The sequence below is a fragment of the Penicillium pulvis genome, assembly GCF_028828015.1.
Source record: "Penicillium pulvis strain IBT 33274 chromosome Unknown contig_23_segment0_segment0, whole genome shotgun sequence".
NCBI classification, from domain to species: Eukaryota; Fungi; Ascomycota; class Eurotiomycetes; order Eurotiales; family Aspergillaceae; genus Penicillium; species Penicillium pulvis.
The window spans coordinates 293946-311108 of NW_026643075.1; the positions used below are offsets into that span (position 1 = coordinate 293946).

The 17163-nt window shown below is 48.8% G+C and overlaps 5 protein-coding genes across 5 annotated transcripts; 1 reads left to right on the forward strand and 4 right to left on the reverse strand.

Annotated features, from left to right (window-relative positions):
- Positions 1–13: 13 nt before the first annotated feature.
- On the reverse strand, positions 14–4737 carry N7503_004384 (pleiotropic drug resistance family ABC transporter; the record flags this gene model as incomplete). The annotated part of the gene is made up of 5 exons (XM_057063931.1): positions 14–443; positions 541–1001; positions 1050–2534; positions 2583–4095; positions 4160–4737. 5 exons carry the CDS (start codon positions 4735–4737, stop codon positions 14–16), a joined length of 4467 nt encoding a protein of 1488 aa, XP_056921674.1.
- Positions 4738–5636: 899 nt separating this feature from the next.
- N7503_004385 (arylsulfotransferase family protein) lies at positions 5637–7359 on the reverse strand (the record flags this gene model as incomplete). Its single annotated transcript, XM_057063932.1, has 3 exons — positions 5637–6619; positions 6671–6736; positions 6795–7359. The coding sequence occupies 3 exons, from the start codon at positions 7357–7359 to the stop codon at positions 5637–5639; spliced, it is 1614 nt and encodes a 537-aa protein (XP_056921675.1).
- A 522-nt stretch (positions 7360–7881) lies between these two features.
- Positions 7882–9782, forward strand: N7503_004386 (MDR family MFS transporter; the record flags this gene model as incomplete). The annotated part of the gene is made up of 6 exons (XM_057063933.1): positions 7882–7990; positions 8055–8366; positions 8415–8932; positions 8981–9302; positions 9364–9506; positions 9591–9782. 6 exons carry the CDS (start codon positions 7882–7884, stop codon positions 9780–9782), a joined length of 1596 nt encoding a protein of 531 aa, XP_056921676.1.
- Positions 9783–10224: 442 nt separating this feature from the next.
- On the reverse strand, positions 10225–12491 carry N7503_004387 (alpha-L-arabinofuranosidase A; the record flags this gene model as incomplete). The annotated part of the gene is made up of 8 exons (XM_057063934.1): positions 10225–10572; positions 10620–10727; positions 10774–10928; positions 10988–11407; positions 11460–11649; positions 11701–11817; positions 11867–12319; positions 12372–12491. 8 exons carry the CDS (start codon positions 12489–12491, stop codon positions 10225–10227), a joined length of 1911 nt encoding a protein of 636 aa, XP_056921677.1.
- Positions 12492–13653: 1162 nt separating this feature from the next.
- Positions 13654–17028, reverse strand: N7503_004388 (Acyl transferase/acyl hydrolase/lysophospholipase; the record flags this gene model as incomplete). Its single annotated transcript, XM_057063935.1, has 5 exons — positions 13654–14270; positions 14372–15788; positions 15845–15879; positions 15941–16764; positions 16826–17028. 5 exons carry the CDS (start codon positions 17026–17028, stop codon positions 13654–13656), a joined length of 3096 nt encoding a protein of 1031 aa, XP_056921678.1.
- Between the last annotated feature and the right edge of the window lie 135 nt (positions 17029–17163).

Consider the following 17163-nt stretch of genomic DNA (forward strand, 5'->3'; position numbering starts at 1 on the left):
TTTTTGCGCCCGCTCACTCCTGCTTCTGCCTCACCTTGCGGGACCAATTCTTTGGTACCCGAACCAACCAATAGAGGAACACAGCCATGAAAACATTGAATATAATGTAAACAAAGATCAACCCGATGTTCCGCCAGTGATCGCTAAAGTAGATGTTGACAGCAGCCAGAAACTCGTCCGTGGTGGAGATCGAACAGAGTTGGCAGTTTTCCGTCGCTTCCGGGTTCAGCAAGGTCGCACGGTATTGTGTCGCGTAGAAATCCAGGTACTGGGAACAGTTCTGTCCAGCAGGTGGCGGGATGGTCAGGAGCTCGATATCCGAACAATGAGCACTACTACCGGACAACCCAGTGGACAAGACGGCAGAGACCAGGTACGTGAATGGCGAGACGCGGTACATGAAGATCCAGAACCGGGGCAATTGGGTGGGACTTGCGAGGACACTAGAACAACCAAAATAAGTAAGTGGGCGTAGATCATCGAGGGAGAAAAAAAAAAGTGCCAAGCTGGAGAGAGTTTAGGGATATGGGGCAGACTAACCCATTAAAAACCAAGCAAAGAGAGAAAAGTAATTGCGCGATATTACTTCCCGTCTCTGGCTGCTCAATTCCGGCGATAATCATCGAACTGAATGTCGAGGAGAACATGAGGAAGACCAGGATGATCAAGAACATGGTCCCACCCCGCTCCATCGTTGTGCCCTCTGGTGCATTGCGGTACAGTCCGATCGGGTAGTACCAACAGAAATATACAGGGACGGCCATGATGATATTCCATGGTAGCTCGGTGAAGATACTGGCAAGCATGAATGCTTTCCAGGAGTAGGCTTTTGAAGGCCGCTCACGAACTTCGTACAACGAACGCTGCGTGCAGAAACTGGGCATCATCTGTTGAACCAAATTGGGGAAAATAATGAGAAGCATGAAAATGGCAAACAATTGGTTTTGCAGGCCTTGCTGAGTGTTAGGCTCACGCCAGAAACTGAATCCGATAAACAGGGGCTGTTGAAGGTTAGCCAAGAAATAAATCAACTATTCAAGGTCACTGACCGGAAAGATACACATAGCAGTCTTGGAATAGAGGTATCCAGGACTGCGGAAGTACTGTTGATACATCCGACGAATACAGATGAGGAATTGGTACCAGATTGGGGTTGCAAATTCTCCATACCCAGCGGTTGCAGACGCCACCGGCTTCTGGGAGAGCTCTTGTTTCATCTTGGTGAGTTCCTCGCGAACGACAACTCGTTCAGGGCTATTGACCCATTCATCTGCCCAGTCACGATCCGAGTGGGAGCCAGGAGCGGCGCCAATAACCTCGAGCATCCATTCGGCAGGATTTGCATCCTTGGGACAACTAATCGACCCCTTGTCCTCAAAGTACTTGATCAGAGTCTCCATATTGGAGCCCAGCTCACCAAAGTACACCGTGCGGCCGCCCTTGGCAAGGAACAGAAGTCGGTCGAATTCCTGCATCAAGATTGCTGACGGCTGGTGAATGGTGCAGAGAACGGCCTGGCCGTGGTTGGCAAGCTTGCGCATCAACGAACAAATAGACCAGGCGGTCTGACTATCAAGGCCAGAGGTTGGTTCATCGAAGAACAATAGAAGATCTGGCTTAGCCGCAATCTCAACACCAATTGTCAATCGCTTGCGTTGTTCAACGTTCAGTCCTTCACCTAGGATGCCAACAATGGCTTCTGCGTATTCTTCCATGTCAAGCATCTTGATTACCTCTTCAACATAGGCAATCTTCTCGCTGTAAGGGGTCTTGTGAGGCTGACGGAGAAGTGCACTAAAAGTGAGTGCTTCGCGCACAGTGCTAGTCTCGAGATGGAGATCCTGTTGTTGAACATAGCCCGTTTTGCGCTGGAACGAGTGATCGCGCTGCCTACCATCCACGAGCATGTCACCGGTAATAACTCCCATGGTCACTCGGTCAGCGAGGACATCCAGCAAGGAGGTTTTTCCAGCACCTGTCACACCCATCAGGGCAGTCAACGTGCCAGGCTTCACCCAGCCATCCACGCCGTCAAGGATGCGACGGGGCTTGCCTTTGATCTTTATATCGTAACAAACATTCTCCCAATGGAAGATGGCGGTCTGTTTAGCAAGATTTGCAGTCTGACCCTGAGATTGACCGATGTTCTCCTTCTCTGCTAGTCCAATTTCCGAATCACCGCTGCGAACCTTGTTCACAAAGGCAGGGATTTTGCCACGAGGGAAGACCAAGATCTCGCCTTTGGATGGCTTGGCTCGAATAAACTCGCTGGTGACAATGTACAAGATCAAGAAGAAAATGTAGAACGCAATCAAGATACCGTAATTGCGCCACATGTGATCCTTGTAATATTCAAATGTGGTGTTGATATACGCATCTCCATTAACAAAGTTTTGACCCGCAACCGCGCCCTTATCATTGCAGATTGTCGCGCTGAGTGGGGCATCTGCATAATGTGGACCCTGGGGAACATAGGAAGAACATGGGAAATCCCGATCACTGAATTCATTGACCATTAAGGATTCGAATGCGTACTAATAGGCGTTAGCATGAAGTCAGCAGCAAACAGACGAGACTCTTACCGCAATGGGATTAAGCCAATTTAACCACCTGAACCAAGGGTGCATATCACGAGTTGGAATAGCAAAACCAGTGTAGATAACTAGAATCATCATGAAGATTGAAGACGGGACCATAGCTTGGGCCATAGATCGTGAGACAGCTCCAATCCATCTAAAAATATTCGACATGACCAAGGTCGTGGTGAACGAGAACAGAAAGAAGATAAAGAAGTGACCAGCCGTCCGACGAAGATGTGGAATGAAGTAGATGATGAGGTTGAAAAATATTGCAATCAATATCTTCGACGGTAGCTCTACGATGTAAGAGCTAATAGCTTCAGCGGACGGATGATAAAGGGCGTATTTGTAGTGTTTCTCCACAATTGGCCGTTGTTGCCACAAGATCATAATTTCCAAAGCGCTAGCGAAGGCGTTCAGCAGGACCGCGAAAAACAGTAGCGCTCCACGCTGGAAGAAGCTCCCCGTGTTATCTTCCAAATTTAAGAAGACCGTAGAGACGATGATGCCCATGACCGCGTTACCAATCACAGATGCGATTGTCATGCTCATGTCTCCTTTCAACCGAAGGAATCCACGCCACAGACAGAGCTTGACCTGCATATAATATGAAATGGTGTACGGAGAGGCAGCGCGTGAACCCTTAGATTTCTGGGCTGCACGGGATTGGTTGAATACGTCTAGCTGGCGACCTCCAACTGGGTTCTGAGCATTTTTATCGGCGATTTCCTGAAGAAGCGTCTTCCGCTCGGGACTCGCCTTCCAGCGAGCTGCAAATTCATCCGGGGTGCGAGGAACCTGGCTTTCAAAACCTGGACGAGCCATGCGCTCCGAAGGACTTGTGAGAGAAGTGAGGAAGTCTGCAGTGGTTTGTCGATCGGGACAATCAAAGCCCATATCAATAAAGAAGCGACGCGCATCCTGTGCTTTGCCGAAGTAGATCTGTCGTCCCTCGTAAAGAACAATTGCCTTGTCGAAGAGGTCATAGATGGACTGGCTGGCCTGGTAAATTGCGACGACAGCCGTGGTACCACTGTAATCGGTGGACAGACGAATGTTCTTCACAAATTCCAATGCAGTAGAACTATCGAGACCACGCGTGCTGTTATCCCAGCACTGCAGGGGACTGCCACACAGTGTCGTCTCGGCAATACTGACACGCTTTCGTTCACCTCCAGAGACACCACGAATGAAGTCATTTCCCACCTTGGTATTAATAGTGTGGGAAAGCCCAAGCATGGCCATTGTCACATCTCGCATGTGCAGGGCATACTGATCACGTGTCACGCCAGGAAGTCGATTACTCGGAGTGCGTGCTTGAGCCGCAAAAAGCAAAGTTTCGCCGGCGGTCAACTGAGGGAAATGGATCTCAGTCTCGGCTTGATAGATGACCTCACCGCGGAAACGACTATGCATTTCATCCCACGAGATACCTTCATACTGTACATCCACTCCGTCACCCAGGAAGAGACCGTGCGTCTCACCAGCAATGGTCTTAAGAAACGTGGAACATCCACTAAGCACATGTCAGTGTGACGGCTCGGAACAGCTAAAATTAGAAAGACAGTTCCAGAGCTTACCTGCCCGGTCGACCCAAGGCAACCAACATCTCCCCATGCTCTAAAATTCCCTCAAAGTCGCGCAGGATATCAATGCGCACCTTCTTACCTAGGCCCAGCGCATGTTTGGCCCCATCTATCATCTTCAGCCACACATTGGCGAAGTTCAACTGGTAATCAGCCGCCGTGCCATACCCAAAGACATTCAAGTTTTGGAAGGATACGCCTGCCGTACGACGCGGGAAGCGGTCAGGGTCGCGGGTCATCTGCAGGGTATTGCGAACCCATTTCCGGGAATTAAAATCGGACGAACTAGGGTCTAACTCGGGGTTCTTGGAAGTATCGAGGAAGGTATTAATGGCATCGGACGATGAGCCGGAGCTTTGTTGCTGTGATAGTTGCGAAAACGTGCGCGCGAGCTTCGTGATTTCTTGGTGTCGCAATTCCTCCGATTCAGCTGGTGTGACGGATGCCGTCTTCTCTTCGTGTTCGCTCAGAGAGGACGTGGTTTCTGCGGTGTTCATCTCCTTGGTCTGCTGGACCGCGCGAGCAACAACGGCGCTTCCACCAAACGGTGCCGGGGGCTGAGGAGTCGCCATGAGTTTATCGCATGATAGGTGGGGCACCGAGTCGAATCTAGAGAAAGAAAGGGGAGAAGACTAGGCGAATAAATCATCTCGAAATAAGGCCGGGGAGCGATTACGCTTTTGGGAAGGCGATGATGTCCCGGATCTCGGATGGAGTAAGACCCGAGTTGCCAATGCTTTACTGAAGGGTCTGCTGAACCGTGTGTGTGCATGATTATCGGGCGCCTGAACGAGATCCCGATCAATGTAGATCTACTTGTTGATCAGCCATCTGTTCTACGTTGAACCAAGTATCGACTACTTTCTACCCGGAAGTCCAAGTTGCCGTAAATCGGTATCAAACGATCCGGAAGCATATAATAAGAGTCATGCTGGGTCATATCGAAGCGATCAGGAAACATCTCAAACTCAACCGTTTCCCTACATCCAATGCAGATGATGATTGGCCACGTATTCGTGTCGTATTCCCCGCATCTAGAAGTGGATTCGGCGGAGTCATCCACGGATCCATCTGCATTGACCCTTTTAGGATAGCTCATCACTTGGATACGAGCTGACGAATCATGCACGTGGACCATGTGGCATCACGTGTAAATACTGTCAGAGGATCATCAAACTTATCAAACCTATCAAACCCAATTGTTCGCACGGAAAACACCCCGGTAAGCAGATACAAAGTGTGCTGCTAAGGCCTAGAATGCAGAGATGGATCTAACATCCGCTCCAACAGTACGCGACCAATTTTCTACTAAAGACTACTCCTCATCAATCCTTCTAAAACCATACGATGAGCTTCAAGACAAGAGTGACAAAGAACTCAAAGAGTGAATTGTCAAACTATTTTCTATCCTAACACTTCTCCTCGTGTGAACAGCCTGAGCGTAGATTAGTCAACGTGCCTAGGCTTGGCATTAAGCCTGGAACACAATTGGCTTCATTTGCCACCGGCCGGCCGAAGCTAAGACAACAGTCCCAGCACTGGGAGCACCAAGGGGCAGAACTTGATCCTGAACACGAGTTACCTGCGTGGTTCTCAAGACGCGATCTTGACCGGAAATCGCCTCAGCGGCTACATGCGTATAGCCACGAACAGCTAGCAGCAGCGAGGTCTCGAATCCACTGCGCTCAGCTTCACCTAGGAACAATCGCGACCCATAATCGTCCGTCACAGCATAGATGCGCCAAGCGACGGTCTCGGTGTCACCATTCCAGGAGACATACACGGCCATACCAGAGGGTGTCTTATGCGCCACAATGGCGGGCTCTTCAGTGGGAAGACCGGTCCAGTTGAACCGGAACGCGCGATAGTTCTGTACACCTTCACCGAGCAAATCCGAATCCATATAGGCGTGGAATATGGGGGTACCGTCCGATGTGAACTCGGTCATTGCGCCTTCAGAGCCCCAATTGACTAACGCATTGCCATTAGGCAGGAGCTGAGTACTTCCTTGCGACTTGGCGAGAAGGTCATCGGGAGGCTGGAATGCTTGGATAACTTCCGCGGTCCAAGTAGCAGTGTTAACAGTGATGATCTTTCCCTGCGAGATGGGATGTGTGTGGACTTCATGACCACGGTGGTTCTCTGTTCCATGAGCAGAATTATCAAACAGTGAGATGACCTCTTCATCACCATCGCGTGAGACAAAGCGCGCATGATGTTGGAAGCAAAATGCGACATTGGCACCAAGTTCAAAGTCGGACTTGAAACCACCTAGCCGCCAAATAATCTCTCCGGTGGCACCATTAATCTTGTGAACGGCACAGGCATCGCGAGCGGATATCAGATAATCGCCGGCTGCATCTTTGTCGACAGAGTTGATGTGGAAGTAGTCCCATGCATCAGACGAGTTCCATCCGGCACCAGCCTGACCTGGGTTCAAGGGGAGGACCGCCTCTGATCATCTTTAGCTAAGAAACCTGAATATTCATTGAATTAGGAACGTACCATCCGGGCTGACATGCTCTAGACTTGACCACTCAAAAAGCAGCTCACCAGTCTCAATGTCCAACTCTATGTAACGTTAGCAAGGGTTCAACATGCACAGGCAGGTATCCTGGCCGGTCCTCACCCTGAAAAATAGCATCAACAATCCATTGCTGCTCTGCACTCCCACCCCATTTACTCAGATCCGTTGGAACAGGCTGATAAACCTGAATCAATGCAGTCCTTCCATCAATAACCTGTAGCTCATGCTTATCCATGAATTTATGATTTCCAGCCCGCAACTCGCGAATTGTCTCATAGCGATTATTCAGAATCGTAGCATGGCCATGGCCATGACCATAAGCCGGGTTATGATCACCCTCGAAACTATACAGAACATCCTGGCCCTTCCACTGTCCCTTGTGGAAATTCGCCGCCCATATAGAGTAGTACGTGTATCCAGACCAGACGAGTTCACCATCATCCCGGAAGATGTAAGGGCCTTCCTGGCGCGGACCATGGTGCTCTGGATCGACGAACTGACCGGGAAATGGAGCTACGAAAAGATAGCCCTTTTCCACGTCGATGGTGGCTGGGATGGTGATGTTCAGACGGGGAGGTGCAAGGTCCGTGCGGGTCTTGAATTGCCAGTCTGCGGCTGCAAGGGGCAGGAGCGCAGTAGCGCAGGCGAGGGTTTCAAGAACCTTCATCGTAACGGTGAGAGGGACTGGTCCAGCGATCAGTTTCCATGATGCTCGGCATGATTTGTGAGATAGGGTACATTAACCTTAGGTTGGTACTCTGCACTTGTATATTCTGGGTTTTTACTGTACTGAGACAGACTCGTGAATGGTTTCCAGGAGTTCAAGGTCTGAAGCGGGCTTTATATTATTCCATGGTACTCATTAATTCAACGTCATTTCTGCATTTCTTATGCAATGGACGATGTGATAATGCAAATGGAGCATTGAAATGTCGTGCTTGGTTCAGCGGGGCTTCAATGTCCCGCATTTCCCAATCGGGTGCCCGCTACACTGCCTTTCCCCTCTCATGAATGCCGTTACTAAGAACATCTTGGAAGAATTTTCTGTCATTGCCGATTCTTCGGCTAGACTAGCGTCGGGAAGTTGTAATAAAAAAATTATAGTTTTCGATCTTAGACATCGCAAATACCCGCATTGGCGTTGCACTCCAGTACTGACGAACGAACTTCTGCACACTTTCACCAGACTATGGAACCACAGCAAGAATCTTCAATGACTGGAGGTGAGGATGAACCTCTTTTGGAAGCGACTTCTCCTGCTTGGAGTCCACCGAGGGGGTTCTTCTGGATTCAACTGGGTGTGTATATACCTATCTTTGCCTACGCGACAGACCGTAAGAATGAGAGGCTAATGTGTTACAGCTATAATGTCCAATGTGTTTCTGTCCGGATTTGATGGAACAATCACTGCATCGACATACGCAGTCATAAGCTCTGAATTCAACGCTGCAAACACTGCGTCGTGGTTAACCACTTCTTACCTCATTACGAGCACCGCCTTCCAACCTCTCTATGGTCGCTTCTCAGATCTACTGGGCCGTCGCAGCTGCTTTTTCACTGCGACAATCACATTCTTCACTGGTTGTTTGGGATGTGCATTGGCAAGAGATGTAGTCTTTCTAAACACCATGCGTGCCCTGACCGGCATGGGAGGCGGTGGGTTGATGACAATGGGTGAGTGAAAATGAAACACCGATAGTGCATTCAACTAACCTCATAAAGCTACGATTATCAACTCCGACATTATCCCTTTCCGCAATCGTGGAATGTACCAAGCTGTTCAAAATGCTGCATACGGGTTTGGAGCTATCTGCGGTGCTTCCTTCGGAGGTGCCATTGTCGACACAATCGGTTGGCGTTGGTGCTTTCTGGTCCAAGTCCCTGTTTCTCTGACCGTGCTCGTCTTGGGACACTTTGTTCTCAAATTTCCTGCTAAGAGTAACATTCCGGTACCCGGTCAGCCGGGCCTCTGGCACCAGATCGATTTTCTTGGATCTTTGCTTCTTGTCCTGGCCCTTTCAACTCAACTTGCTGGACTAAGCTTTGGCGGAAATGAGCTTCCTTGGACAAGTGCCTGGGTGATTCTACCTTTGGTAGCTAGTGTTGCCTTCCTCGCTGCGTTCGTTGCTGTTGAGGCGAAGACTAAAGCTGTCCCGCTTATCCCGCTGAAAATGCTCCGTGGACTTCATCCGGTCTCTACTCAGATCGCCAATGTCTGCGTGGGGATGTCTGCCTACGCTGTAAGTTTTGTCGAGAGAAAGCACTAGGACATAAGCTGATTTATTAAGTTCCTCTTCACCCTGCCGCTCCTCTTCCAGGTCATCCTGTTGGATAGTCCTACCAAAGCCGGTGCTCGTTTGGTCATCCCATCTCTAATGACACCGGTAGGCGGGGTAATCGCAGGCATAGTCATGTCACGCTGGGGAAAATTAGCCCTTTTAGTGCGCATCGGAGCCGGCTTGATGTTTATCGGTAACCTCCTCGTGACTTTCCTCCACTTCAACGACTCAAACTGGAAGTACTTCGCATACATCATACCTGCCAATCTAGGACAAGGCATCGTGTACCCAGGAATTCTATTCACCTTCCTCTCTGCATTCGACCACGACGGTACATCCCCTTCCTATTCTACACGAACAAAACAACCTCGCTTACCATTTATTACAACCAGACCACGCCGTCTCAGCCTCAACAGTCTACCTAATCCGTTCCCTCGGAACGGTGTGGGGCGTCGCCATAACGTCCGCAATAATCCAAAATACACTGAGCTCAGGCCTCGCAGAGGCCTTGAGTGGAGTACCAGACAAATGGAAAGTACTATCCAATCTCCCCAAAACTAGACGACAAATCAATCGCCTGGAATGGAGGTAGCTGACCTTTCCTTCTTTTACAATCTAGTTAATCAACGAAATCCGCCATTCAATCTCCGCGATCCACGACCTACCACCCGACATCCAGATGGCCGTCCGACTAGTCTACTATCGGGGAATCCGGTTGTCCTTCGGGGCATCAGCCGCATTTGGATTCATCGCTACAGTCGCCGCTTGCTTTACCCGCGGAAAGGGGTTGGAACGAGGTAGTGGAGCTTAGGATTGATACTTCACGTATATCCGATAGGTTGGATATTCTACCCGGGGAAGTTTAGGTAAGGATCCGAAATATGTATGGGACCAAGCGCGGCTCTGCTTTGCATTTAGAGCGGATTCAGTGTTGAAGGATGTGCGATGCGGTAAGTTGGTGCGTGCACAGCCCCTGATCAGCGTGGGTCGCCAGCCAAAACGGGCTGTTAGCGAGATGAGGATGGAGTCGGGATGTTGGACGTGGATTTACATCAGTTGGATGGATTTTGGAGAGCGAGACTCAAATTTGGCGGGAGGCATTTTAGCTAAATACATTTAGAGTCAGAAATAAACTTGAATCACAAGGCTAGGCTACTCCGAGATTTGAAATTTCGAATTATCGACAATGAGAGAACTTTGAGACTGAACATGTGCTTGCATTGGCAACCTCTTAATTACCCACGGACGTACAATCAGTTGGTAGTAAGCACCGCAACACTAAGGTTAGGCAGACTGAAGCTGAAAACTCCGCTCTTGCCTGCCTTGATGGTTGTGGTCTTGGAGTTCACAAGGTTAGCCTCTCCGACACCATTCATTGAGAAAGCATCAGGAGCGGTCAAGATAGTCAGGTCAGCCTTTGTTCCCTTTGCAACACCCTCGAAGGTCAATGAAACCGGGACAGTCTCGGTACTGTTGTATACAGCTCCCTTCCAGATATGCGAGTTGGTCTTGTTGTTCAAGCCAGCAACCCAGTAGAGCGGACCGTAGGCATCGGCGGATGTTGTGGGCAGAGTGTTGGTTATATGGTTGTGGTTGAACAACTACTTGATGTCAGTGGATATTTCAAGCATAAGGTGTGACGACTTACACTATACACATGCCAGCTCGTAGAACGAGCGGTGCTATCTGGATCAGCATCGAAAGAGTACATGGTCGGACTCCACTCATAGGAGTTAATGTTCATGAAGTAAGGTGCCTGAAGCTATTAGCTTAGTTCCAGTATGAAAACGGATTAAACTTACATATGTCGTTCCGATGATTTTGTCTGCGTTCCGCTCTGCGCCCAAGAAGAAAACAGCTTCGGCAACCGAGCCAATCCACCAGGGGTAAAGTGAGAAATGGTAATCAGACCAGTCAATACCAACGCCATTGTTGTACTCAGTAGCGGCAATCTCACCTGTCAAAGCAACTGTTAGCGATTTCACAGTGCAAGACTAAGAGGATTGTTAATATTACCTAGGAGGATGCGATGCGCGTCGGTATACTGATCAAACTGGTTGAAGGCTGCAACAAAGTTATCCGGAACGTCATACAGATGGAAATCACCACCGGCAGAGCCAGGAAGTGTCATATCAATGGTCGATGCAAGAACCTGGATGCTGGGGTATTTCTCTGTGATGGCATCGTAGAAAGCAGCGAATCGGTATGCAATGTAGGAATCCAGGCCGTTATTGAGGTTGTCTTCATTACCGACCTCGACAAAATTGATGGTCCACGGGTCAGGGTATCCGTATTTCGCTCGAAGAGCACCATACTCGGTATCGACAGAGCCGGTGAGGAACTCAATCTCATTAAGGGCATCTTCGACGTAGATTCCAATGTCTTCCTCGGAGACAATGTCCTCATTCAGGGCGAGGCCACTCCAAACAGCCAGAACTGGATGTGTTAGCTGTAGACTCTAAGATTCTTTGATGAGATGAAAACTTACTAGGCTCCATGCCGAGATCATCACACCACTGCATGTACTCAATAAGTCCCATTCCGCCTGTCTCTTCGTAGCCCCAGGTAGTAGGACGGCCAGGGCGGTCTTTGAGTGGGCCAAGGGTCTCGTTCCACTTCCAGCGGGTGTCAATCGTCTCGCCTTCGAGATTGTTTCCACCTGGGAACCGAAGGAATGTCTGCCAAATTATCAACACTTATACATGATGCCAAATGCAAAGGTCGCTTACCGGTCCCATATCACTCATGGCCTGCATTAGATCAGTTCGCAAGCCATTGGGACGGTTATTCCATGTTGGTGGGAACAGGCTGATCAAGTTGAAATCCAGGGAGCCACCAGTGGCTTTCTGAACATGTATTAGTTATTGAAGTGGAAGAGTGGAGGATTTAGCATACCGAGGCGTCAAACGTCAGCGAGAATGTGTTATTGACATTGGCAGCTTTGGACTTCGGGGTAAGTGTAAACTCGTGCTGCACCCATTCGTTGGCAACACTCTTAGAAGTCACCTCAACACTAGCCAGTGTCTTTCCGGTAATATTGGACTCAAGTGATGCGGTGAAAGAGCCCTTGTAGGAACCCTTGACATAAAACGATCCGGAATACTTCTGAGACCGCACGTCAATTCCCCACCACCCCTCATTCTTTAGACCAATTGTGCCCTTTCCTGATACTTTGACAGAGGTAGGAAGAGCGGAAGAAAGTGGCTTGCTTAGATTCTGGAGGGCCATTGTCGATTCACCAACAGTGGACCAGGCATCTAGGTTTGACGGGTAGAGCGAACTCCCTTGGAAGGCGCGGTTGCGAATCAGCTCTGCATATAGGCCTCCTTCACCACCGTGGTTAATTTCCTACACATCATGTTAGCAACAAGTCAATTATATAAAACACAAGAAGAAATACCTCTTCCATGACACCATACTGGGTGCTTGTAGTGACATTGCCACCAGATTTTGCAACTGAGATCGTATAAGCTGCGGTAAAAGAGGCCAGCAACGGCAGCAGCAGATATTCACGCAACATGGTTGCGGTCTTCAACTGAAGAGATGCAATTCGCAGATCTTATCCCGAATGGATTTAAAAAAACATTTCACGAGGAGATCGCAGTAGGTATTTATGCATCTGGAATTCCTGTTCTGCATGGGAAAATCCCGGCCGACCCACGAGCAAAGCCATCTTGCCGGCTGAGAACCCCTCCTATAACGTACATACCCCTCAAAATTGTGAAAGGAGATCTATAGGGAGACCGTGTCGGGTAGATCATTTCCCGTTGGGAGATAAAACTAGCTGTTAGCTCACTTAGTCAGGCAACGACAGGTATCGTATGTCCCATTTAGGCAAAATCCCTGGGGAGTGCAGCATGCAGGGATCAGTCCCCGCCAGGGGTGCAGTGGGAAAACCTCGGCAGATTTGCTGCAGCACTACTATGTTTTCCTAACATGGAATGGTGGCTGGATTGTTGTCTCATCGGTTCAACCGATAAGGAATGTGGGAATCTAGGAGACTTGCAGTAGTCAATACAAATATATATTCGATGGTTTTTTTCGGCAGTCTCAATTCCAAATCAATGCCGAGGATGATATTCTTCAGCGCCGCCGGAGAATACATAATAAACAAGGCTTTCAAGCGGGGAACATGATTGACGGGTAAATAGGGCCTTCTCCGCATCTCCACAGAGCCTCCACTTCCCGATACAAGCCCAGTCACTGCGTTTCATATGAAGTTTCGATGTTGCGATAGCTTTCCTAGCTCTGTGCCGTTGTTTTGCGGTCGAAAATATAGACCGTCAATCTATGAGTAAAGGATTCGGTCTGTTTCCCTCCTAATTCTTATGCCGCTAGGGACGCAGTGATGCTCGTGTCTTTTCTCTTCTGCTCGTCCAAGCTCCCTACCAGAGTCATTGCTCCAGTGGAAACATGACTTGGTGGAGGGATATTGCTCATTGCCAACTTAATCTCACAAACAAGGGAATTGTCTCTAGGCTCCCTCCTCACCATGCATAGACCGCCATAGGCCTTCACTCGAGGGTACGTCCTATGTCTCATCACCATCCTGTAAGATCGTTCAAAGGGAAGGAAACGATTCCTTATATGATCACGTGTGGACCTACTTATGGGATGTATAGGTAAGTGATCAGATCGTCCTGTGGTGAATGGAATAAGAAAAGCCCTGGAGCTCGAAGTACTCACTGTGGTGAAGTCCAAATTTCCAAAGAAGTATAATAAGCCAAAGAAGAGACGTGTCCCTTCCCAAAGATCGATTCATTCACGCGAATGGTCTCGGTCATCAAGTTCACAGCTTCAGAAGTCCGGTTCTGGTATTTGTAAACTGTGGCCAGCTTGCTCATGACCACGCATGTGTCTGAATGTACTGGTCCGAAAACCTTCCGCATACTATCTATAACCTCCAGATACAGGATCTCAGCTTTTTCAAGATGCCACTGCTCCAGGTATATATCAGCTAGAACAGTGGCACAGGCCTGTGTCCATAGGTCGTCTGATCCACGTTTGTGTCGTGCAAGGAAAATCCCAAGCTCCGCTAGTTCAACGGCATCATGGAGCCTACCCTGGTGATGATATATGGAGACCATGTTGTTGACAGCTAAGAAAAATGCAATTTCAATATAATATGTCTGTTGGCTGTGGGTATCAGGTGTAATCATTCCGTCTGAACTTGTCAATGCCTTCAAATTGTACCTGATAACCTTCATGCATAGCTCCTCAGCCTTTGGAAGGTTTAGAACCGATCGATACGAGGCAGACAACTCGCCTAAGATATGCATTGATTGAGGGTGCTCGGCACCTAAAGCTCTGGTGCAATCATCCAAAAGCTGTTCAAGAGACTTGATGGTCATTTCCCCCCGAGAGCCCATCGTTGGCATGTTATCAGTTGATAACGATTACCGAGAGTGAGAGCACTGTCAGGGCCATAGACTACCCCCAAACAATCTATTGCCTGCTTAAGAAGCCTTTCGGCTTCTTTGTGTCGCTCTTCGTGATACTGGCACGTGCCAACCATCATTAGCAGCCATGCCCTTTCTTTAGTCGGATGTTCATCGGACGTTAGCTGGAGAACTTGAAGGGCATGCGGCAGGACTAATCGCCACCCAGCGCGACCGAACATATCATATCGTGGATATTGGTTTCTGACCTGGCACATGGCATTATGCTGGCAACCATGTAGCGTGTTGGTCGATTTCAGCCAATTCTGCATTGCAAGTTGCACCAAACGATGCATGTCAAGACGCGTACCGCCATTCTGTACACGAACAAAAGAGTAAGAGCTAAGGAGACCAATTGCCTTTTCTTTCTCAATTTGCGGTGCTGGTGGAAGAAGCGCAGCTGGGATATCCTTCGCATTGATACAGGCCATGAAGGAGAGGTACTCAGAAGCCAAATGGTTGTCTCGTTGAATTTGTATAAAGGATGTGAGCCACGTCGTCGCAATTGGATTTCGTATACTCCTGTATCGACCTTCATCCTCGAAATCCTCACTAAGAAGATCGATCGTGTCTTGACCTTGGCCCTCTAGAATATGAACATAGCTCGCAATGTCCATTGAATTCTGATTGATAAACGAGGCGGCCTGGACAATCGCTAACGGGAGAAAGGTGAGATTCTCCAAAAGCGTCTTGGTACTATCAGCGTCGTTGAGAAGGCTTTTGTTGATAAGACAGTTCTTAAGCACTTTCGTAGCCTTTTGCTCGTCCAATTCACCAATTTGAACTACATCAGTTGCAGCCAGGTATTGGGCCACCCGGTTGCTTCTTGTGGTGAATATGATAGCGCCTTGGTCACTCTTGGGGAGAAAGCCGCGCAAAGCTCCCCCGCCTTTGGACTTCGCTGTCGGCTCTGTCCACATGGCCAGCTCATCCGCATTATCAAAGATAAGCAGCCATCGGCCGCTGTAGCGCTGACTGAGATGTCTTTGGACCACAGACTTGATGTCTTCTTTCTTTGGATCAAAGTGATCGAGTCCGAGATTGTTCGCGATGTCTCGGTAGGCCTGCTCCAGAGATTCCATATCAACAGCAGGAATCCAAAATACAGCACAGTCGGGGTACATCTCGCGAGTTTGGTATGCTAGCTCTAGTAAAATCTGAGTCTTGCCCACGCCACCCAGCCCAACGATAGCGATTCGTTCTGGTTGAATATAATTGAAGAGCTTCCGCTTGATTGCTCTGACATGCTCACGATTGACAAACTTTGGATTTCTTTCAAAGGGAACAACCCAACAAGGCGCATCGCCGTGCGAAGACGAGTGAATGGATGATTGGATGCTCTTGAAAACACGGTTCCGGAAAGCCTGAGCTCCGTAATCCTGCATAAAATGCTCAGCGAAAGGTACATTAATTATTTGCGAATGAAGCAGCTAACCCGCATGGTCAGATCAAAGTCGAGATCCGTTTTCCCTATGATTATTAGTATGTAAAATTCTGATAGGATAGGGAATCTTTAACGATGTAGAAGTACCTTCTTTTTCAGTCAAGTTCAAAATACAGTCGCGGATTCGAGACTTCTGGGAAAAATGGTGAAGGTAGTCTTGTGTCGCGTTTTCAATCAAACTCCGCTGCGAACAGTCATCCATACGAACGCTCTGCAGCCCTTGCTCAACATTGAAGCGGAACACTCGCCTCTCCTTGGATTCCTTGCTCCATCGCGCCATGAAGCGTCTTTCTGTGCTTTCCGGTTTGGTGGCCAAATTGACCAACGTCTCCTTAATGAATTTGTACATGTTGTCAGTCATTGGTGGGAGGGCCGGACAGCCGGTGCCGACTGTCAAGAAGCATTTGATCAAGGGCTTTATCTCTCGACTAGTGGTGCACCATATATCTGCTGCCTCCTCTTCGACCTCCTCAACGGGATTATTTGCCCCAAATGCGCCATCAACAAACTGGCGATTTCCAATGGTGGCCGGTTCAAAAAACTTTGTAGCTGCAGAAGTTGCTAGAGCTGCCTCGCAGATTGTAGCGGAAAGGGTGTCCTCATTGGGGACACTGTAGCTCCTAAGTCTTGTGACCTGAAGAGTGTCTCTGGATGTAGTGCACACAAACGTTCTGGTGCGGCGAGCCACTCCATCATTCATAAGATCAGTAGGCGATGCACCAGCCTTGGTAATCACATGCTCAATCGCTGCTTTAAGTCTATTGCTGTCGAATTTCGCTCTGATGTTAAATGACCAATCCACAGGGATATGGCTAATCCTCTCGCCAAAGACGGATTCCATCAACTCGCTATATGCATCGATGCACTCATCGACATCTAGCTCCAATCGACCTAGCATAATGGCAATGAGCCTGCAAAGGGTGAAATCAGCTAAATTAGGAATCAAGGACTTCCTACCGCGGCGTAACATACCCTCCTGTACTGGTTCCTCCAATCAAATCGAAAACATCGCATGGTTTGAGATGCTGACCATCTCCTCGTTCACGATTCAGTTGGGCCATGACATCCCTTAGAATCAACAAGGTGGAGAATCCCCGAACCCCACCCCCATCAAGTGACAGCAGGCATAGCCCGTTGGCATCGCGGGGATTTGATCCAACATTTTCCACGGTCATTGCGCATAAGATATAGTATTATTTTGATCTAAAAGAGGCGCAAGTAAAAATGCACGGGGTGCTCAGGTTTAAGGACAGTTCTTATGGCCAAAGATTTACAGTATTGCAAAAGGCACAAGCCTCCAGGAGCCGCTC